Source organism: Arvicanthis niloticus, chromosome 10 (assembly GCF_011762505.2).
Source record: "Arvicanthis niloticus isolate mArvNil1 chromosome 10, mArvNil1.pat.X, whole genome shotgun sequence".
Classification (NCBI taxonomy): Eukaryota; Metazoa; Chordata; class Mammalia; order Rodentia; family Muridae; genus Arvicanthis; species Arvicanthis niloticus.
In genome coordinates, this window is record NC_047667.1 from 23201366 (window position 1) to 23224482 (window position 23117).

General features: G+C 50.0%; 1 protein-coding gene across 1 annotated transcript; it reads right to left on the reverse strand.

The window, feature by feature from the left end:
• Positions 1 to 2700: 2700 nt before the first annotated feature.
• On the reverse strand, positions 2701 to 6559 carry Btg2 (BTG anti-proliferation factor 2). Its single transcript, XM_034513538.2, has 2 exons — positions 6316 to 6559; positions 2701 to 5090 (listed from the first exon to the last, which is right to left on the reverse strand). Exons 1-2 carry the CDS (start codon positions 6455 to 6457, stop codon positions 4756 to 4758), a joined length of 477 nt encoding a protein of 158 aa, XP_034369429.1. The 5' UTR covers positions 6458 to 6559; the 3' UTR covers positions 2701 to 4755.
• Positions 6560 to 23117: the final 16558 nt, after the last annotated feature.

Here is a 23117-nt window from a genome sequence, read left to right on the forward strand (position 1 = left end):
AGTTTTGGGCCCTGGGAAAGATGAGATTAATTTCCACCAGTAATGACCATTCAACAATAGAAATGGTTCTCATTTGGCCTCCAGTGTTTGCCAGGGGTTGGGATGATTTAGACTGAGGACAAGGACAGGGGCATTCAGGAGACTTTTAATACCCACCCACACATATCTGTTCTCTCCTCCTCCCCCTCTCCCTCCCTCCCTCCCTCCCTCCCTCCCTCCCTCCCTCCCTCCCTCCCTCCCTCCCTCTCCCTCCTGGACTCTCTATCTCTTTTCCTCTCTGAGACAGAATCATACTCTGTAGCCCATACGCGTCTCAACGTCACAGTCGTCTAGGATTGGAGGCCTAAGGCACTGTACTCAGCTCACCTCACTGATCTCTAAGACAGGAAAAACTGGGTGATTTTTCCAAACCTTCCCAGCTACTTGCAGAAAAGAACAAGGACTGCAAAGCATATATTTGCCCTCTCAACCACAAACTCTATTGTGAAACTTTCACGAGGTCAGGAATGCTGCTGGCGCTGACCTGGGAACCAGGGCTCTTGAGTCCCCAGTATCCTTTCTTACCCACCAAGGCTGTTACAATGCCAGAGCCACAGAAGTGGTTTCTTCCTCCTGGGGCTTGTTTTTGGCAGCATCAAGGGCTCCTCCACCCAAACCTTATCAGAAGCCAGAATGGGCTCGTAATCTGCAGCTCCCAGCACCCTGCCAGACTCTCTGGGGAGGGACATTATCGTGCCCAAACAGCTGACCAAACACAGGACCCTAGGCCACCGTGGTTTCCAACCAACCCACAGGGAAGTTGAGAGCCTAGTTTCTGCGCCCAGGAAAGCCTGTTACTCCACCCAGAACCCCAAAACCCTAAGCCAGTAGGTATTCACTACTCCTACTGATATTGGCCAGGTCTAAAAATAGTAACAATCTTCCTGGACCACAGAACTCTCTGTACAAATAGACCAGACATTACTAGCCTACCAAGAACCAAAAGCAAGCTCAAGATAAACCCACAATCCTCTGTTTCCCTGACAAAGATGGGGCTGACTTCTCCTTGGCCTCTAGACAACCTTTCCTCAACTTCCTTCAGCCTTCTACTAAATGATGAACTGTCCTTTAGGATTGTGGCCTTTCAGGAAACAAGAAGATAGATGCTAACTTTGAACAGAATAACATAAAAGAACTCCAAGGAGGGGCAAGCATTTGTAGGCCCTCGCCCTGTCCTTGTATCCAGAGAGGACAAATGAAAATGGTTCTATCCCTGTGGCAACCCAATTCTATTTGTGACACAGATGCCTTGACTTCCCAGCCCAGACACAGAATACAGACATATGCACACAGCTTCCCTGACCTAACTGTGACCAAGAACACCCAGGACAAACTGCACATCTGTGTGCAAAGTCATGGAGAATGAACAGAAATAGTTAGCTATTTCTAGTTAGAGTAGTTGAAAATTTCAACAGTTCACTTCCATTCAAGAAAAACATCCAATGTGGATCAAAAATGAACCTGTAGCTTTAGTGCAGAGCTGAGTGTATGTAAAAATTGTAAGAAAGAATCAAGTCAATCATGACAAATTATTTTTGCATAGACACTCTTCCATGTGGCCAAGGTAGTTATAAATGAATAACAAGCCATGGGGTCTCACCCCCTGTACTCTCAGAAAGTGCTGCTCTCTAGCTAACTTGTGCCACTGGCATTTCGCATGTGTGGCCCAGCGCACAGACCCTGAAGTCCAACTGCTCTTGTCTAATAAGGCAAGAAGAACGGCAGGTGACAAATGGTAGCCGAGGTGACAAGAGCCTCTATTCTAGGAATGACAGATTGTCTGGCCTCAACCTGTGAAAAGGGTCATCCTTTGCTCACCACCAGTGGCCTGTGAAAAGCAGGGTGTATTTTAACTACTTTTAATATTCACTGACAATATGGTCAAGTCACTAGGTAACTGCATGGGGGTTGGTGCCCTGAGAATTGTAGATACTAAAGTCTCCTTTATAAGCTGGCTCAGCAGTTTTTATGAGTATCCCCATCCCCCGAGTACTTTAAATCCTAAGATTGTCTGCAATGCCTAATGCATGGGTAACAGTTGTTAAACTAGACTGTTTCCAGAATGGCAGGGAAAAGTCTGCATGTCTACTAATGATGCTGCCACTGTTGGCCCCAATGCTCTTGCGTGAACTGGATATGAAACAAACCATGCTTAAACGTTGGCCTCACAGGTGACCTTTGGGATGCCAGGAGGAATATCAGAGTGTGCTTGTGTATAACTGCAGTCACATCGCATGGACTGGTATGCTTAGTGTGTGCCAAGACAAAATTTTGGGCTTTTTTTGGAACTCCTTGAATGGTTTTTGATTTGTATAGTTTCCAGCCATGGTTGGTTGCTTGCACAGATGCAGACACAGCCGGCCAGCTTTACAGTGTGCTGAATGACCAAGAACAAATTGGCTGCAGAATGTTTAGAAAACATTTTTTTAGAGACCTGTGGCAATATTCACAAAAAGGACAGAAGTATGGAGCCACCTCCTAGAGAGAGGGGATGCATGGAAGTGACCTCGCAACAAACCGAGGTTATCTTTAATGACACCTGCATGGTGCAGATGGAGCCCAGGAAAACTGATGAAATACACGGAACACGAAGAGAGGGTTTAGATCTGAGAGGAAGATGCCAGTCAGCGCTATGGAATTTCACCTTCTCTACACAATACATGATCTGCTACATTTTTATTAAAAACAAAAACAAAAAGTTTACATTTGTCCATAAAGCTGTACAGTCTTCCATATAAAAGCGCTATTATACAATTAGTAACCTTTGTCTTTTCTGTCAGAATAGATTACAAACTTACAACTAGTACTTATTTTTACTAAGAGAGACAGGCCTGCTCAACAGTCCAGCTCTGGGGTTTTGTCATTTCTAAAGTGAACATGGACAGTCAAGAACAGATTTAAGCATGAGACCAGGAGGCTGCTTCTAAAAAGGCAGGGACCTGTGTGTGGACAAAACACAAGAACCATCTGGAGCAATTCACAGCTTTGTTTCAATCCACAGCTCTTGGGTCTGTGGGCCCAGAGTTAACTTTAAAGCAAGAGAGAAGCCACCTGGGAAGGCTGTGCGGAGCTAGGGAGTGCCAGAACAGGATGGGCAGAGTGTTTGGTAAATAGCACCTTTGAGTAGAAACTGAGGAGTTGAGAAATCTGGGACATGGGATGCCATGGCGGTGGAGAAACATAGGGAAGGAGATCCTCACTAAGGGTAACTGGCTGGCTCTAACTCTGTCCTTCAGTTTGAGAGACTCGAGGCCTTCTGAGAAGCCTCCCTCAGTGTCACTGAACCTGAAGGAAAGCCATTTCTTCCCAGTGTTTCCCAATTTTCTCCAACCCAGAACAGTAAATATTGCACACATCTACAAATAAATTTGGATTTTACTGAGAGAGAGAGAGAGAGAGAGAGCGAGAGAGAGAGAGACAGACAGGCAACCTCCCCCACAGGTGCTCTGAGCACCAAGGAGATAAAGCTGTGCCCAGGTTTGGCTCTTCGTGGCAGCCCTACAAGAATACCAGGTAGTCCTGCAGTGCACAGGTGCCCTCCCTGCGGCCCAGGAAGATCTCCGCAAGGCCCACCAGCCAGTCAGAACCCCAGAAGAATGGGAAAAGTGGGTCCCTAAAACCAACCAGGGCATTTAGGGTGGCTGGGAGGCCCAGGCTCAGAGCTTCCTGAGACTATTGCACAGTGATTGAGAACTCTTGTCCTAGGAAACAGGGCCCTCCAGGACCCAACCGCAGGAAAAAGGAGAAAGAAGATACGGGGGAGGTTGCTCTTGAAGAGAAGGCAGTAAGAAAGGACCTGGAGTTCCCTGGAGCTTTGAGCCACCTCTCAAAGGAATAACGGTAGCAGCATTCAGACTGTCACACGGTTCCCAAGAGGAGGGTTTGGGTCCAGAAACCCACCCCCATTGGATACTCTTTGGGTCCCCAAATTCCATTGCAAATCATCCCTAAATTATTCACCATCCATCCGTACAAAGCAGCACAGAGCAAAGCAAAAGGTTTTGTGCAGTTCCTCTCCATCTTAGCCCCAAAGTCTTTGCACACCCGCCTTACATCCCACCCTCCAAAGATGTTTAGATAAGATTCCTGGCTGGGAAACAGCCGCTTCAGGACCCCGAGGGTAGAATCAGAAATGAGACACGGTTTCAAAAAAAACTCTGCTTAGAACAGAAGGGACAGGAGAGGCCTTTCAGTTTGCCCAGGGTCTCAGCAGAAAAACAAAAGAGAAGAGTAGGCAATGCAATACTATTTAAGATCAGGTTTGAATGCCCCTGAGTAAGAGAGGGACCAGGCATCCAGGCATCCCAGCTGGGACAGTCACCCAGAGCAGACCCTGACCCCTCTCATTCACAGTTGCTAACCTCGCTCCCTTTCACCGCCTCCTGGGGGATCATCGAGAATCCCCCTTACCTTGGCTAGGCCAATCCCCAACCCATTCCCCTAGGCAAACACTGGCTCACAGACTCGATCAAGAACAGTTCTCTCCAAAGGCACCTGGGGAGGCCACGTGCAAGCAGCTCCCTTTAAGGAATTGTTTTTCTTTAAAAAAAAAAAATCTTTTGGTTTTTTTTCCCCCTCCTCTTTTCTTAAAAAAAATAATAACATGTATAAATAGCTCTTCATTTTAAAAATACAGTTCCCCAGGTTGAGGTATACGGTGGCCTGTTGTCAGGGCAGCACGGGAACAGTAGAGTGCCAGGGTTGGGTGGTTCCTATCTAGCTGGAGACGGTCATCACATAGTTCTTCGAGGGGCTGCTCCTGCCCAGCATGATCTGGTTCTTGCAGGTGAGGAGCCCATAGGAGGCAGCTACTGGGGCCTCTTCATACAGGACACAGATGGAGCCATCCTCCCCGATACGGTAGGATACTTCGTAGGGATCGACCCACAGGGTCAGCTCACTGGGCAGCAGCCGGTGCAGCTGGGGCTGGCTGAGTCCAATCTGGCTGGCCACCTTGGTGATGATGGGGTCCATCTTGTGGTTGATACGGATACAGCGATAGCCAGAGCCTTTGGATGGTTTTTCTGGAAACCAGTGGTGTTTGTAATGATCTGTGGGAAAAGAGAGAGAGAGGAAGACTCACTGTTAGAAAGCATTCTCTGATGTTTACCACAAGGGGAGGATGAGGGGACAGGGCTGGGGCGAAGACTTCCTCTTCTCATCGACAGTATTTAAGAGCCTCTCCTTAAACTCCCCCTGCCACTTAGAAAGATTCCTGGGTCCTTTCCAAGTTCGTGTACATTGGAAGGCAGCCCCAGAGCTTTCAGGTAGGTGCTCTCTGGTGGTCAAGGATATTTTTGGCACAATCCTGTTTAAGGAGAGAAGGGCTAGCTATAGCACGAACCGGCAGGGCCCCCTGATGACCCAGGCACTGAAATTTCAAAGCCAGTAATCAGCCAATGTTGTTGGCTGCCCAACAAATCACCAGGCCTCTCATCCCCTCCCCATCAGAAGAGTTTGAGATCTTTAGCAAAGGTAAGGGGATAAAAATGATTTTGTTTTGATGAAACAGCTGTTGGCCCTCAGATCTGTGCCAACGTGTTGAGAGATGGCTATCGCCGCCCAAGGCAACCAAGCAGTTATAACAGCTGGGGACAGAGGCTAAAGGGCGGCTTATCACTCCTCCACCTCCTTCCCTCACACCCTGACTCCATAACACGCATCCCCCGCCCCCCACGGTTGGCTGGGCTACCGAGCTCTTTTCTGTACTACAATAGGTGGCAGATGGTGAAGAGGGACCAAAAAAGAAAACATACAAAGGGGACCCAGATTACAACTTCCAGCCGGTAAACAAGCGGAAGAATGGGCCTGTATGATGGCAGGCCAAGGACTGTACAGCTACAGTGGCTAGGACTCAGAGTTGTCTGGAAAGTTCAAGTGCGCATAAAGTCGCATAGCTTGGCCTGGCTTCGTGGCCCATAGCATCCCCGGTGGGTCTGGTGGGCTCCAAGATTCAGAGATAAAGGTGAGCTCGTACTCTGAACACACACACACACTGACTTTTCTCGTAGTGTTGTCAGGGTCTCAGAATGTACTACTCAAGGAGGAGGGTCTGGTCCCGTACTCGCGAGTGAGGCGGGGACCAGAGGGTGGGGAGACGGAGACCTAACCGAAGGAACAGAGGACCATCAGCGGCCTCAGAGATTAATTAGAGCAAGACATCTGAGACCCGGAGTTGTTTGCGTGGAAGTCCCCGTCCCAGAAACAGTGAGGAAAGACACTCCAGGCAAGAAGTGGCCGCGCCCCAGCGGTTCCAGGACCCCGACGTGTGCTCACCGGTCAGTGCGTCCTGGAGCGCCCTACTGAAAACCTTGAGTCTCTGCTCGCTCACGCAGCCCCGAGTCCTCAGGAGACTGGAGAGGAAACCCACGGCGGCGGCGATCTCCGGGAGCATGTCGGTTCTCTTCCCGTGGCTCATACCGGTGGCTGAGGAAGTAGCTGTATTAGAATGATGATGGTCCGGCCGCCTCTCGGGCTCTGCTCGGACTTTCCCCGGGCTGCGCCTTTCATACCACTCTGGGAGGCGGGGAGCCGTCGGCGGCGCCCATTGGCCGATGCTGGCGGATAAGGGCGTGTCCCCCAATGCCCCGCCTCTCCCCCTCCGCCCGCGCCCGCCCCCCCCCACCCCGCCCGCCCGCCCGCCCGCTCGCCCGCGCCTCCCGGGCGCTGAGGTCATCACAGACTGACGTCATTATTGGGAACCAGCACCGGACTCCCGTGCGGTGGGAGGCGGACGGGAGAGGGCTTGGACCTGGGCAGAGGAAGCGCTCTACACGGGGCATGCCCGGACGTAGCCTCTGCACAGTGCCAAGACCCAGGTAGCCTGCTGCCTCCTCCAGGATACCCTCGCCGAGGTTACTTCTCCCACGCCTCCTGACAGACACTGACAGAGCAGTTCACCCTGGCACCTGGTTATCTCTGCCACTCTCTCCCAGCCTGATCAGAACGGGTTCCTCGTGTTTTCAGCAATGGGGATTGTATTCTTTTTGCTTCCATAATAATTCCACATCCCCAACAAATACTCTTCCTCTTCTGTAATTGCCTAAAAGTAATCAGCTTTCACTGTTTCACTGTTTGGTGTTGCGGTGGGAGGAGTGTCAAGGGGAATATTTTCTGTCCTTTGGGTTATGTTTTTAGTACTCACTTTCCTTTAAGTGACTGTGTGTGCGTGTGTGTGTGTGTGTGTGTGTGTGTGTGTGTGTGTTCAAGTAATCTGGTGTGAACTGTACAAAGTTTTCCATCAGTTCCCTGCCCCTCCCTCTTCCCTGATTGTTTTCCTTCCTTTTTGTGGACTGAGGCTTTTGTAAACACTAGCTCCCCAGAGAAAAGGCTTCAGCTCCGGCTTCGTCTACACGCAGGGGCTCAGGGCCTGGTACCAGGAAGCTAGGCAGACTTCTGAGTGGGGCAACTTGTCATCCACACCTCTGCGCCCTGCACAGGATTGCGCCATGGCTTGTGTAAAATCCTGTTTTCCTTGAGTTCTAAGCCAGGCTTCTTCTACCTGTTCCCCGGCCTGAGCCACCAGCTTCCCTGCCTGGGTCCTTTGTGCCCATTCCTAACCCGGGTCCCTCTTCCCTTTTCTCTCCACCGTCTATCCCTGGGCTGTCTGTTTTGCTGTTTATTTTTCTTCCGTGGACTTTCTCATTAATATTTCCGTCCTTTCCTCACATGTTCTGTTCCTCCCTCTGGATGTCTAGTGCCTTCTCTACAGCTACCTCCTTCCCTGTTCCCCCTTTCAGACAAAGCGACTGCTGGCTGTCCCTACAGCACCCAGACCCTCTTTTAGCTTCCTCAGACCTGGTCCTAAGACTGTTGGTTTCTTCATCCCTAGATGATCTCAGTGGGTTCCTTCCCCTCCCATCCCCAAAGCACCTTCCCCGCCATCAGTAGATAGAGTCGTTTTCCTAAAGTATCTATCTGCTTGCTCTTGCCTTGCTCAAACCATCTGAGACAGCTCCTCCGCTTGCTAGGCTGCCCAGACTCATTTGCCTGACCAGTACGTTTCATTATTTTCTACGAACAACCTACCTTTGTAGGTCTTTAGCACTTTGTATGAGATAGCATCCCTTTTTTCACTGTCTTCTAAGTATCACGACATCTCTGTCACCTAGGTCACAGAATTTCCCCCACTACTCACACATCTATAACATGGCCCTTACCTCACACACTTGGCCCTGCCTGGTGCACCGTGGCTGTTTCTTTAACTCGGAGTACCTCACTAGTCCCTGGCCACCAATTCCTGCTCCTGCAGATTCCTGAAACCACCTTGAAAATACATTTCTGGCCATCCTCCCAGTGCTGAGCTTATGTTACCCATGTGGTCACTTAGCACATCACAAGGGGATCCTCCTGCCTCAGCCTTACAAGCAAGACCTCTACCCTGGCCCAGCATCAGTTTACAAGTTACATGGGAGCGGGCTACTAGGTTTGTATGCCTGCTTCCCCAGATACCTCTCATTGCAAATGCTCTTCCTTTCTGTTTCACAGGGGGAATCAAAATGCCCTGGGATTCTAGTGCTCTGGTAATTAAACATACCCCTTGGATGGCTTCTTCGCTGCCCCTCTTCTGGGGATGGGGTAGGAAGGGTGAGATGATTCTTGCTGTTTATTGAGGGAAATTAGCTTTTTAAAACAGGAAACAGGGCTGACCTTGTAGAAAGGTAACCTAGATGCAACGAACCACAGAGGCCAAGTGTCAGCAAGGCCAGAATTGACCAAGGTTAGCCACCAAGGAAGTCAGCAGAATAGATCAAAAGCACACAGGCCTGTACTGACTGAATTTGACACTCTTACCATCTTCTCCCAGAGTCTTTGGCTTGGGTCTGGTGGTCTGGGCCTAACGTCTTATAACCAGATTAATGGAAAAAATGCCTTCTGCATCAGCCTTGTTTTTCTTTAACTCAAACTGGCCCCTGTGTGAATGTTCATGTCTCTCTGCAGTTACACACTGACCTCTCGTTGAGCCAGGACAGGGCAGAGCTTGCAGATTACAAACATGGTATTCTTTTCATTGGCTCCCACAGTTCCTGGGATGCTGCTGCTCGGCCACACAGGTAAGGTGACTCCAAACCTAAAATCAATTCTAAGGCTGGGTATTGTAGCAAGCATCTTTAATCACAGCACTCAGAAAGGCAGGGGCCAGCCTGGTCTACCTGCATAGTTCTAGGCCAGCCAGAGCTACACAGTGAAACCATGTTTCAAAACAAACGATTCTAGAACTTAACTCCTGATTTGGGGACGATGCTGCTGCATGGTAGGATCCAGCTGAGTTTCTGCAGAGACACCACAGCATCTCGGATTGTACCCTGATGTTGTAGTGCACCATGCTTCTTAAGAACCAACAGGCAGGCCTCCTCCCTCCTGGCTTCTCTTCTACTAACCCTACAAAGGAGCTTAACTATCTTACATTCAACGTTCCCAAGTCACCATACAGAGGCAGCATCCCCAAAACAGGATTTAGGTCCTAGAATTGTTTCCTTGCTTGTTTCTCTGTTTGTTTGAAACATGCTCCCACCGTGTAGCACTGGCTGGTGTCCTGGAACTTCACAGGTAGGGGCTAGCCTCTGCCTCTCTGAGTACTGGAATTAAAGGTGTCTGCCACCACATCCTGCCTTAGGACTGATTTCTGATAGCATCAATTACATTCCATTAATCCTTATTTTAAAAGAAATGTCTTTAAACTGCCTTTAAGTTGATGATAGCACCAGGTGTGGTGGCACTCACCTTCAGCCCCAGAGCTGGGGAAGCAGAGGCAGTCAGATGTCTGTGAGTTCAAGGCTAGCCTGGTCTACATAGAAGGTTTTACACCACCTAGGGCTACATAGTGAGATCTGGCCTCAAACACCAGCAAAAACAAAACAAAGGGGGAAAGCAGCCTAGGCCGACAGGAGCTGGCAGAAGCTTCAAAGTAAAGGCCTGCTCCCCTTCCCTTTGTCACCTTGCCTCCTGATCTTGGAGTGTTTTGAACACCGGGATAAGGAGAATGGCTCCCGCTGTAGCTCACCCTCTGTACCTCCTGCTGTTCTTGCTCCTTTCTTCTTCCCTGGTCTTTTATTTCTTCTTCTACCTGCATGTATGGGATGTGTGGTGAGCATAAACACTGACACACTGTGCTGACTATGACTCCACAGTCCAAGTCACTGGTCCCTTGGTGATAGCAGGGGTGAGGATGGCCTTGAGTCTATGCTTTATCTGCACCAGAACTTCAGTGACATGTGACCCCAGATCTTCTTTTCCTCTGCTCTTGGCTGACCATTCCATCCGTTTGTCTGGCCTACCTGTGTGGATCATTGGAGAATGATGTGGCATTCCAAACTGCCTTCCTTAGACCACGGAACTCTGTCCTTCTGTCCTGGCCTTGTCTGTGAGGAAATCACACAGATTCTTCTCTCTTTGCTAGTTACAAGCCACTAGTGGTATGTACTTCTGTGGGGGCCTTGGGGCCTTGGCTCGGTTGTCAAGGTTACCTCTCAGTTCTGACCACATGTGGAAACCTGAGGCAAGCTTGGTGGCTCAGCTGGCAGAGGCTGGTCTGAGCTATTCTGAGAGAATGACTTCAGCTCCCACCCACACGGCACTATGTGTGATTCTGTTGGTCTCTCTGTGTATCAGTGTGGGCAGGAGGGTGATATTTATATTTGAGTGAGTGTACGTATTAAAGTGTATGCGTGAGCTCCGGTTGGCGGGAGTGAAGGAGTATGGGGTTGTTGTGTCCTGGTGTCTGGTGAAGCCTGCTTTCTGAAAGGGACCAGCCTTGGGGTGGGGGTGCTGAGTTTGCCTGTGCATAGCTGCTGCAGATGCTAATTTGATCTCACTTCCCAACATCGATATCGATAGCACCTTGCTATGCTGCCCAGAGCTGATAAGGCACATTACCAGGGTGGACCAGTTGCCTCTTCACCCTCCCTAGGCAGACCGGAAGTACTGATGAATCCTTCCACACACCTCTGCAAAGGGGGCTCTGTCCTCTTTTCAAAAGCTGACCCAAGGCTGTTCTAAGCCACCTGTCTGGGAGTTATCCTTGACATTCAGAAACAGGAATTAAGAACAGAAGAAAATATCCTTGTCACCAAAGCCTGCTCACGGGAAACAGGACTGGGGATGTGAGCTCTGCTTGCAAAGCCTGTCATTCGACCTCTTCCCTGACCCAAAAATGAACAGAGAGTCGGGACAGACACAGACGGTGTACAGAGGATTGGGCGTGGGAGTAAATAGAACACCACCGATCCAACTAAAGCAAGTACGGACAAGGGCTTTCTCATTTGGGGGCTTTGACATATTGTAAACCCTAGAGAATCATTTTTGACAATGTGTTGAGGGCTGGAGAAGAGTCTGGAAGCTAGGGAGTAGCCCATTCCGTTATTTGTTCTGAAGATAGAAGCCAAGAAAAGGACCCACTTGTGCATGAATGCTTAGGCCAGGCAGCTCCAGGAAAGGAAAGCCACTGTCCAGGGTGTTGCTGAAGGGGATACCTGCTCCAATGGGACCCAGGCCCTCCCAGAACAGGCCACTGTACATAAGGGATGAAATCCAGCCACCTGAAATGGCCAGGTGAAGGCTGCAAGTTTATCTTTCAAAGCTGAAAGGTGTCAAGCCCAGCTGCTGCCCACAGAGCTCCCGGGTGCTGAGTAAGAATAGACATGGCTGTCATTGCTGTCACAGACTGGGAGCCTTGCTGAGACATGGGCAAACATGTGAGTCCAGAAAGGCCACGACTCTTTACAACATGGTTCTCTGGAGTTTTTCCTAACTGACTCACCCTGAGGTCATATGCAAAGATTACAAAAAGCCAACCTGAATGCTGAGCTGCAGTCAGTGCCTATCATTTCTGTGACAAGGAATGTCTTCAATCTCTCTTCCTTGGCTTAGCCATCTTTAAAGAGGGACGTCTGGGGTCCTGGGTAGACCAGAGGTAATATACAGAGAACACCTAGCACAGGGCTTTTATATCACAAATGCTCCATAAACCAAAGCTCTTATTGGCGTGGACTCTTAGAAAGTATGTCCGGGAATTACACAATTATTTTTCCTTCGTTTAAAAATTTTGGATGAAGAGGCCTTACAATGTGTGTGGGTGTGGCACACAGCTGCTTGTTGTCAGGGCTGCTACTGAAACCTCAGTCTCTAGTCCTAGTATCTAAGACTCTTTTCATTAGGCCTGTTGCCCATCTTGTGACGCTGGCCTTTCATTCGTCCATTGACTTAAGGTTGATTTATTAGGGAACCGTGGGTTTCAGACTCTGGAAATGCAGTGGTGGGCCTGGGGGTTACTCTCAGCATTCAGGGTACTCACGTGGGTGGGTACTGGAAGCTGAGTGCAAGAGATGATCACGTGGCACGTGGAGTCAGGGAACTAGGAAGCCATGAGAGAATGAGTCCAGTGTCTTTGAGGGTGTCCAGTTTCCTTGAGCTCTCACGGGAGGAGCTTGGGGTTGAAAGACTGAGCTTCTCAGAGCTAGATCTCCATTCCAGAGCAAGGAGAGAATGAGGGGGCCGATATTGGTAAGACATCAAACCAAAGGGAACCTGTGAAAACAGTGGGCAAGACCTACGGTGACAGTTCTGCCACCCAAATCTTTGTGTGGGATGTGACAGAAAATCAACCTCCCTCTGAGACGGCCCTCAGGTGGCAGCTAGTCTAGCTAATGCCAAGAGGTAGCAGCAGACTTGGAGGGACCGAGGCTTTAGAAAGAGTTTCTAGTTCAAGGAAAATGGAAGGATGGGGCAGTTAGGAGAGGGACTGGTGGGAGTCAGACTGGCAAACAGCACACGTGCTTAGCAGCCCGGGACAAAAGCATTTGCCCTTTAGACAGGGACCAGCATACCAAAAGAAACAGAATCGAGTCCCAACCAGGCTCCAGAAGTGGACACTGAGCCCGGGGTCCCATGAAGGAAATCCACCAGGATTGAGAGGTGAGACCCAGAGTGTTACACAGGGCAAGAAATGAACTCTCTACTTCTGTGTGTGTGTGTGTGTGTGTGTGTGTGTGTGTGTGTGTGTGTGTGTGTGTGTGATCATTGGCAAACTGCTTGCCTAGAATACAGGAAGTCCTAGATTCATGCTCAGCACTGCAGGGTCATGGTAATAACCAGGTATGGTGATGTATGTCTATAATTCCAGCGCTTGGGAGGTAGAGAGACAGGAGGAATAGACATTTGAGGGCGTCTTCAGCTTACACAGCAAGTTCAAGGCCAGCCTGAGATACATCAGAGCCTATATTCAAAGAAAAATTAAAAACAAAACTCTCCAGGAATAGCCACTTTGGCTGTCAGGGGCCAGCCAGAGCCTTGATGACTGTTGGGTGACCTCCATGTATTAAATAAAGCTCTTCCAACAGTCTGCGCTCTTCAAGCTTGCCCCCATCACCAATGCTGTGTGGTATTAGCATTTATGGCTCTCGCTCCATCGCTGGAGGAGAGTGACTAGAAAGTATCACAAATTCGTCTACATTGTCACTAAGTGCTAGTCACCCCCCACACACACACACACATACACTGACTGTATCAGCTTTCAGAGGTGTCTGTTGCCCTGGGGGTTAACTCCTCCACTGCTATGCCTCAGTGCCTCAGTAGAGTCTAGGGGGAAGGGACATTCTGTTCCTGTGGTATGTAGGGAGAAAGAAAGCTGACTTGGGGAAGTATGGGGGGTGGGGGGCAGTGAACAGGACGTGAACAGGAACTGGGGAGAGACACAGACAGATGGCCAGACCAGTATTGGCTGGAGGAGTCCTAGTTGTATGTTTTTCCTCCTGTGACTCCCTAGGTGTACCTAGGAACAAAAGGGGAAAGTGTCTGCTAAAAGCCTGGACCTCCCACACCTCCACTTCATGGGCCTTCTGCAATGGTCTTACAAAGGTGTGACTGCAAGTGCTGGAGACTCAATAGGGAACACATGGACTTGGGGACAGCAGGAGATCTGAAGCTGGATTTATTACCTCTTTGCAAACTTAGAGGACAGACCCCTTGTAAAGCCCCTCTCCTCCTTCCTGGGGGCCCAGGGCAGATCCACTTCATCTCCAGACAGAAAACAAGAAGAGAGGCCCTAAGACTGGTGAAGTGACCCCAGATGTTGCTTGGGCTGGGCCTCCTGGGGCCTGAGTGTCTGGGACAAGCAGCTGTGAAGGACAGCAGGAGTAAAGAGGGGAAGAAACAGCTCCTGAAAGAGCTATGCCAGGAGGAACGGAGGGAGGGGTCCTTCGCAGCCTCTCCTGCCTCCTGGCTCTGGGCCAAGGTATCTCTTTTACCGCACCACAGGCTCAGGTCCAGGAAAGGCCAAGCACCTGATCCATGTGGGTCAGAGGAAGGAGTTCAGAGACAAGGAGAGATGGCTGGACTGGCAGTCTCCTCCAGCACCTCAGTCTGCTTATCTGTAAGGAGAGAGTATTGGGCTAGGAGATCTGCCCCCGGCTCAGCTTTAATCTGCCATCTGCGGCCCACACTGACCAGGCCTGGGCCCCAGCAGAATATGAGATCCCTTGCTGTAGAGACAGAAATCTCCCCATCAGGACAGATACTCTGCTGGCCACTTCCTGGGCTGATCTCTGATATCCAGTGCAAGGCTCCAGCTCTGCAGCAATTCACTGAGGAATTCCTGTGGGAAGCCCTCCCTGTCTACTCTTCCCTCAGTCCGAGTCCTAAACCGCCAGTCTAGTCTGTCTCTTTCCTGCTTAAATTCCTTCATAGGCTCCTACAAGGGTCAAAGTTAAGTTCTTTGTTTTGCCTTTAAGGACTTTATAGGCTGGCCTAGGGTATGTTTTCAAACGTATCTCCTTTGAACTTTGATAGCATGATACTCTCATCGACGTGAGAGGCTTCATTCTGCCCATAAAGGTAGGGAAAGGTAGGGAGGGTCCTGTGTACCACTCTCCCATCCTCTCCACCAAGAATCAGATTGTTAGCTGGGTGGTGTTGGTGCATGCCTTTGATCCCATCACTCAAGAGGCAAAGGCAGTTGGATCTCTTGAGTTCCAGGCCAGCCTGATCTAGTGAGTTCTAGGACAGCCAGGGGTACACAGAAAAACCCAGTCTTAAACCCCTGGTCCCCCCAAAATAAAGAAAGGAATCAGGTTGTTGGTGGTGGCATGTCTCTAGATTCAGAATAGGCGGTCTGGACTGCTTGCTCCGTTCTCTTGCTTTTGTGATCTTTGCCCCTGATGGACTGTAATGTGGTTTGTGAGTAGATGGACTTTTGATTTAGTTACTCCATCACAGAGACTAGTGCACATGCCTTGGAGCCACACCGCCTGGTCCAAGTGCTAGCTCTGTGCTCTCAAGCAAGTTATCAAGGCTCTTAGTGTGCTTATCTGTTAAATGGGGCTAATAACGACTGCTCTTACTTCAGCATGGCCAGAGGAAATGAGTTTACAGTACTTAGAAATCTGTCTACCCCATAATAATCAGTGTATGCTATTAGCACTTTAAATTTTTTTTTCTAGACAGGGTTTCTCTGTGTAGTCTTGGCTGTCCTGGTATTTGCTTTGTAGACTAGGCTGACTTCGAACACACAGAGATCCTGCCTCTGCCTCCTAGATGCTGAGATTAAAGGTGCACAACACTATGCCCAGCTTCACTTTTAAAATGTTTTTAAAAATTGTGTTTATTTCTTTATTGTGTAAGGGTGTTTGGCTTTTTGACATTTGTTTGCTTATTGCTGAGAAAGGGTCAGAACATACTAACCATTAACACTGTCATTCATTCATTCATTCATTCAAACAGACAGGGGCTCATATAGTCTAAGCTGGCATGGAACTTTCCACATAACTGAGGATGTGTTTGAGCTTCCAATTTTCCTGTCTTCTTGAGTGCTGCGATTACAAGCATTTGCCACCACAATCAGTTCATGCAGAACTGGGGATCAAACCCAGGGCTTCTGCAGACTAGGCAAGCAAGCACTCTGCCAACCCATCTTCAGTCCCCTGTTTACTGAGAAAGGGTCTCACCTGGTATCCTAGTCTGATCTTAAACTCAAAACAAAGAATCTCTTCTCCTCAACCTGGCTGCCTGGCTCAAGCATGGTCGAGGGCAGGATGTTGATCTTCCCTAAGCATAAGGCTGCCTGCCAATGGATTCCACCAGCAGAACGACTGCTTGTAGAAGCTTCTGTTCCCAGGTGCTGAGAGGAAAGGTGGGAGCCAACACCCCCAGCTTTGATTTATACTAAGAAGACTCTGGAGCATCTTAAAACACTGCATCACATAGAAATTAGAAATAATTATATGCTTATATGATATTATATAAAATGTAATATATATGCTTATATTAAACACTAGAAATTAATAATAACGAGGTGAGAGAGGAAGTAGGTGTTTACTGACTTGTTAGCATTAAACTCCTAAATATATCTCTCAGCTTCTAGGAAGCTACGGTAAAGGAGAAATATATGCATTATATAGCTTTGTTATGAAACACAAGAAAACATTCAAGTTAGCCTGTTAAAACACAAAGGCCAAGGCTGAAGCACTGTTTCAACAATTAAAATGCCAGCTGTTTTTCCAGAGGACCAGAGTTCAGTTTACAGTGCCTATGCTGGGTGGCTCACAGCCTATAACTCCAGCTCCAGGGGTGCTACACAAGTGGCACACACACACACACACACACACACACACACACACACACTAAAGCTAAAAGGCTTTAAAATACTTGGGTCAGTGATATGGTTCATTGGGGTGAAGGTGCTTGCAACTAAGTATGATAAACTGAGTTCTATACCTGGGACCCATATGGCAGAAGGAGATAACTCACTCCTGCAAGTTTTCTTCAGGCCTTCACACATATGCCATGACTTGCGTATATCCCACTCCCAAAAGGAATTCCTATGCAATCCTTTTCCCCATTGAAATATTAGAGCAAAGGAATCTAAAGTAACCTCTCAACTGGCTTTTAGTGCCATCCTTAATTGGGCTTTAACCACTAATGAGGGACCGTAATGATGTCAGGAGGAATCAGAATCAGGACAATGGCTGGGGTAATAAACAAACATCTGTTCGGAGGACTTTCCTAGCCCAGAGTTTTCTCCCCTCCTAGTTTCAGGAACTCTGTGGAGTCAGGGATGAGCCCCATTGAGGCAGAAACAGCCTGGTACCCCAGGTATTCAACTGCTTTCTTCCAGCTAAAGACCTGGGCAGAGCAAGGGAAAACTCATAGCCAAGTTGAATGGATAGAGGCATTTGAGTGACATCTAGAGTGTTTCCACTGAGCCTCCAAATCTGAAGTGTGTAATGATCATAGTGGGAACAGGTAAGCACCTAGAAAGAGAATCTCTTTTTGCCCAGCTTCTGAATCCAAAGTAAAGTCTCCTGTCAGCAAGTGTGCTGGCTATGTTTACGTCGACTTGACACAAGCTAGAGTCATCCGAAAGGAAGGAACCTCAACTGAGAAAATGCCTGCGTAAGATCTGGCTCTAAGGCACTTTCTTAATTAGTGGTTGATGTGGGAGGGCTCAGCCCATTGTGGGTGGGACCATCCCTGGACTGGTGGTCCTGGGTTCTATAAGAAAGCAGGCTAAGCAAGCTATGAGGAGCAAGTCAGTAAGCAACACCCCTCTATGGCCTCTGCATCAGCTCCTGCCTCCAGATTCCAGCCCTGTTTGAGTTCCTGTCCTGACTTCCTTCAGTGATGGACAGTGATATGGAAGTGTAAGCCAGATAAACCCCTTACTCCCTCAGATTGCTTTGGTCATGGTTTTTCATCATAACAATAGAAATTCTAAGACAGAAGTCTAGCCTACACACCAGCCTGGCAGCCCTGCATAGGAGAAGGGCTCTTGGCTTATGAACTAACTCCTTGAAACATTGAACCATCTCAATGAGTCCTTAGGGAGGCTTGATGTTGTGTGTGAGAGTCATAAGCCGGGCAGATGAACACCAGAGAGCCTACTTTACTCTGCCTGCATATCAAGGAGGGAGAAGGAAGTTTTGAGAACACAAGAGCCCAGCGCCACTCCGTTTCCTAGTTGTTTGCACCCTTGCTGAATCAACCCTTCTACTGCTCCACACCTTCAGCCAAGTATCTATGTTCTGATGTGCTGCCCATGAGAGATAACCAAGTGTCCAGGTAGAGAGGTGCTCTCCTGGGATCACAGCAGGCTGGAAGCTAAGGTGGAAACATCAGGAGTTTGAGGAGAGGCTAGTGAGACCTTGGTCTCAGAAGGGGCAAGTTCCTCTATGTTCACATGTAGAAGCAAAGAACAGGGCTGAGCCTTCCACCTCAGCACAGTGTGACGCCTTCCAGAACAGCAACAGCAGCACTCCTAAACTGAGCTGACTTGAGGCAAACAGAAGCTTCAGCCAGAGGCAACGGGTCTTGCCCTCTGCCCCACTCTCAGGAGGAACTTGAACTATCCTGAGGAGTACTGGACTCTCCTGTGCAGTTTAGAAAGAGATATTAGGCCAACCTCACCCAGTACTTAGGAACAGCTGACCTGACACATAGTTCACCCTTTAAGTACATGTGATTAGGTGTCATCCTCAAGGGCCTTTCTTTACATGAGGACAGCCACCTCCAAAGGGTGTCTGTCCATTGTACCATCTTTGTCTTGGCCACCCAACAGATCCTTTGTGTGGGGAGGAGACTGAGATCTGCCTGCTCTCTCTGGCCCTGTGACTCACTGCCATTTGCAGTTGGGTCATAAATCAATCATTTGTTCATGTGATCTGAGCACCTTTGTCCTTGTTTTAGACTAAAGAGATCAAGGGAGGAGGATGTAACCCCCCTACCCACCCAAACATGGCCAGAGGTGGAGGGCTCTCATTTTGAAAGAAAGGTCTCCTGCCCTGTGAACACTCCAAATTCCCAAGAAGGGAGAGCCACACAGGGTACACTGCTCAGCTACTGGCAGACAGGGAACAAGGACGGCAAATCCTGGGGCAGACACACAGTGCAGGCCTAGCAAGGGTGTTGGAATGAGGGCACCAGTAGCAGCCGGAGTCCTACAGGAAAAGGCTTATTAGGGCTTAGGTTAGGAGATGGGTTGCATTCAGAAGTGGGGAACGGACTTGTTAGCGGTGAAACACAGGTGTGTGGTACACAGTGCTGGTTGTTCACCATGACTGCCTGGAGACTTTGACAGCCCTCATCCTCTTCCTGGCTACACTGGAAGAGTAGTCACAAGCCCCCAAACAGCCCTGAGAAAAAAGGAGGCCAACACAGATGACATTGTTGACAAAGTTTAAGCCTTCAATGAGGTCAGAGGTCATTCTCAGAGCAGCTGGATGAGGCCCCAGACACACAGATTGGTAGGTAGGTGTCAACACTGGCCTCTGCTTTAAGATGGATACCAGGCCAGTTTCCTCCCCATCGCCCAGACTGAACAGCACGCACAGTTTAGGAAGCTTTGAACACCAAGGCGGGTGGGGCATCCATATCCTCACAAACACTATGTGCTCTGCTTTTTGGAGGAAACTGAGAACTGTTGGCATTAGGATTAGTTTAAGTGCAAGCTTGCCCTTTGCACCAGCTCACAATGGCCCTGGCGTCCCAGCCTTCCGGTCTCAGGGGATTAAGGCATCTGTGACTGGCCATCTGCGTTTCCACCTAGCTTTGACATTTCATGAGAAACCCTGGAGATGGGAGATAACGCCTGGGAAGTCTGTCTGCCCTCCTCTTGGCCCAAAGGTGACACGGAGCCAGCGTCCCTTCTCAAGACGTGCCTGACTGCGCGCCCGCCCCGCCCCGGCTGGGACAGAAGGGCGGGGCTGCGCAGCCACCGCCACGCAGCTTCCCTCCCCCCCCCCCCCCCCCAACCCAGGCCGCCGCAGCACCGGGTCTGCGCCCAAATAAGGACAGCGCTTCCCGGAGGATTGCGTGTTGCGCAGCGGCCACGTCAGCGGCGCGGGGGAGGTGCAGAGACCGCGGTGACGTGGTCAGAGCAGACGGGGAGCACCCCACCCCTGAACCCGGCACCCTCTCCAGAGGGTCACCCTCTCCAGCGTGTCATCCTCCCTAGCCAGACACCCTCCGAAGCTTGGCACCCTTCTAGGGCCCATGGGACAGCGTCTTGGGGTTGGCTGTGTTGTCTCCAGGTGCCAAGGCAGTTCACCGCAGTCCCAAGTGGGCTTGGGAGTGTGGTTTTGCTGGAGAGCTGAGGGAGTTTGCTCCTGGGTATTTAAAACAACCACCGGCCAGTGGAAACCCGGTCTTCAAACAAAAACAACATGGTGCCACCTCCCTTGGGTAAAGAGACAGGCTTCCCTCCCCACATCTGCCCCAGCCAGGTCAGGTGGAAAGACCTAGCCTAGGGGCAGATAGAGGAGAGGTGTGAGACTGGGGTATCTGGCAGCTGCCTAGCACGAGGGGAAACAAAACTAGAGAAAGGGGGAAACAGAACCAGAGAAACTTCTGGGAGGGCAGCCAGGGTGCCCAAGCCTTCAGAGCATGGGGAGCTTGCTGCCCAGTCCCAGTGCCAGAAAAACCCATAACAGCATCGTCTCAAACTGTCTATGCCATGCACCCGCAAGCATGTAGTGGGTGGAAAGGCTGTGTGTAGTAAAGATTCCAAGAGGCAGAGAGAAAGGATATATTACTGACGGGATGGGAGATACACAGGAGGCAAGTGGGAAGAGCAAGATCTAACCAGAGTGCTTAGTCTGTGATGGCTTGGGGAACTAGGTTGTCTTGGGGAGGGGCATGGGGAAGGGAAAGTCCCAGCACATCCCTTACGCCTACCACGTTGCCTACCCATACACAACCTCCCTCCTCTAAGACCCACTTCCTCTGTCCACTTCCTCGAACTTGGGTTCTGCTCCGTGGAGCATCAGCTGTATGGAAACCTCACCCCACCCCACCCTCTGGGCACAGTGACAGGGGAGCCAGGCTTATAGGAAGGTAGTGGCTTCTCCTGACAGGGCATGAGCAAGGATGTGGCTGGTTTGTCTTGACTATGAACACAGTCTCAGTATTTAAAAGGCACAGGAACAGTGCCTTTCTTCCCAGCCATGGTCTTGGGACTGGATGATGCCAATGGTGTTGGGGGTGCGGGTGGAACTGGCAGCAGGATAGTGTTCGTGTTCATGCATGTGGCTGTGTGTAAACTTTGGGGACTTTAGCACTGCCACTCACTGTGAGGTCTTGGCCAGCTTCTCACTTCTCTGGATCCTGATTTCCACGTTTGAGAAAGAGCAATGGAAGAATTAGTTTTATTTATTCCTTTGGGGACTAACGCACTTTAAGCACTTTGTACATATGTTCATTTTTTTAAATAGTATTTATCTCCTGGCATAGAGTGAACACTTCGTAGTAACTGTTACAGTTGTTAGTGGCAATGACAGTAACAGATGCTCTCCGGGAGCAGCACATGAAATCAGACAGAATCATGGGGTACTTCAGGTTCACCTTTAGGGGGTCCTTTCCTCTTAGTTGTCTTCCAGGACCTTTTTCATCCCCTTCACCCCCTGCAGCCCATCACTAGCCTGGCTTCCAGGGAGGAGTAGCCATGGTGAGAAGACTAGGCGTCTTTACACCCCATCTCCGCCATGCCTGTGACATGGAACCCTTCTGAGCCTTGATGTCCCCACTCCATGGAATTGGGGGGACATCTTCAGACTGGGGTCCCTATGCTAGGAGATTAAAGTTGGTAAAGGCACTTTGCAAATAGCCCTGGCTTCTCCCTTTCAAATCTCCCTTTCCATCCCCAGTCACTCCTGTAGCTATGTTGATAGCTTTCCCTTTCCTTCCAAGTCCTGGAAGGTGCTCCTGACTCCCTCCCTGGGCATTCGCCAGGCAGGATGCCTTAGAACAGGGCAGCTTGTCAAGCCCAGGGCAGGGCACCTAGTAGGAGCCCCCATCCAAGTAAGTTTCTTATTGTCTATCAGCAAACCCAAGTGACAAAGGCAGAAGGAAGTGACCTCCCCAAAATTTGGGGAAGTAAACTCTGTCCCTTATTAGGGGAAAACAGAATGGAAGAGGAAGGGCCTTCCTGGCTGGGTTCACAGCCCTGTGAGAAGCCCTGCAGAGAGCCCCACCTGTTTTCTTCCTGAGAGGGAGTTGGGTGCTCTATACAGAAGGGACCTTGGGCGAGAAGTCTGCCTCCTCCCTAGGACATTCACCAAAGGCTGCCCCCACTCCCACTGTCCTTTTCATCAGAGCTCACAGAAACAGCAGCTATCGTCTCACTGATGGGCTTACAAATGAGACTTGTCACCCCCTCTTACCTCCACTAGCTAAACACTTTGGCAATCAGATAGCTACAGGCTTAGAGCCTGCTTCTCTGGCACACAGAGGCTACCCTGAGACCCACACCTCCCTCGTGGGGGTGAACCCTTTCTGTCCCAAGCCGACATACTCTACTCACCCCTGAATGCCTTGGGCTCCTCCTGTGCCTCAAGTCACCTGACCTGCCGTTGCCACTGGCCTAGCCCTGGGCAGTCATTCTTCTTACCAGCATAACTTGGATCCCAGGGGACCTTCCCCCAAACGGGAAGAAAGCCTCGAAGGAAAGGCAGATGTCTGTGAGGAAGACTGACCCTCCCACAGAGTTGTGCACGGCTTCCCCAGTCGATAGCCACCAGGGAAAGTACATAAAGAGGGTGCATGGGAGGCCCTGAGATCCAGACCCCTCAGAAATCATGGGAGCTTCAGGTTCTTCATCCAGAAAATGAACTCTGTTATCTGAGAGGCTGTGGGGAGGCCGTGGAGAGGCCGTGAGGTACTCAGGGAGCACACATCCTAAGCAATGCCACTGTGGGCACACACGCTCCTCTGTCTGCCACCTCTCCTAGCCCTGGGTCTCCACCAGCTGCCATCCCTGGCCTCTCTGAACACCCAGTAGAGGCCAGCCTCCTCCACAGCTGAGCCCACGCTGCCATGATTCTTTGAGGCTGACTTATTTAATTTCCATCTGTTGCTGGGGTGGGGGTGGGGGAAGACATGAAAAGTACCCTCAAGTGACCCCCCCAGGTTAGTTTGTGCACTTCTCTTATGCTCTGGGTCTTCTGCCCAGCATGGTAAGGGTGTGTAAGCCTGTCACTCCAGGAGTGTGGGAGAGCAGCCAGCACCTCTTTGTTCTCCCATAGCTCAGGAGAAGCTACCACACTGAATGGGTGTGTGTTTGGAAGAGGGCACACAGCCAAGCGGTTTCTTGGGAG

Excerpts from the sequence above, each read along its gene's own strand:
- Btg2 (XM_034513538.2), bottom strand. The coding sequence starts at position 6,457 with ATGAGCCACGGGAAGAGAACCGACATGCTCCCGGAGATCGCCGCCGCC. Across the intron at positions 5,091-6,315 it reads GCTCCAGGACGCACTGACCG|ATCATTACAAACACCACTGG; the intron begins GTGAGCACACGT and ends CTTTTCCCACAG.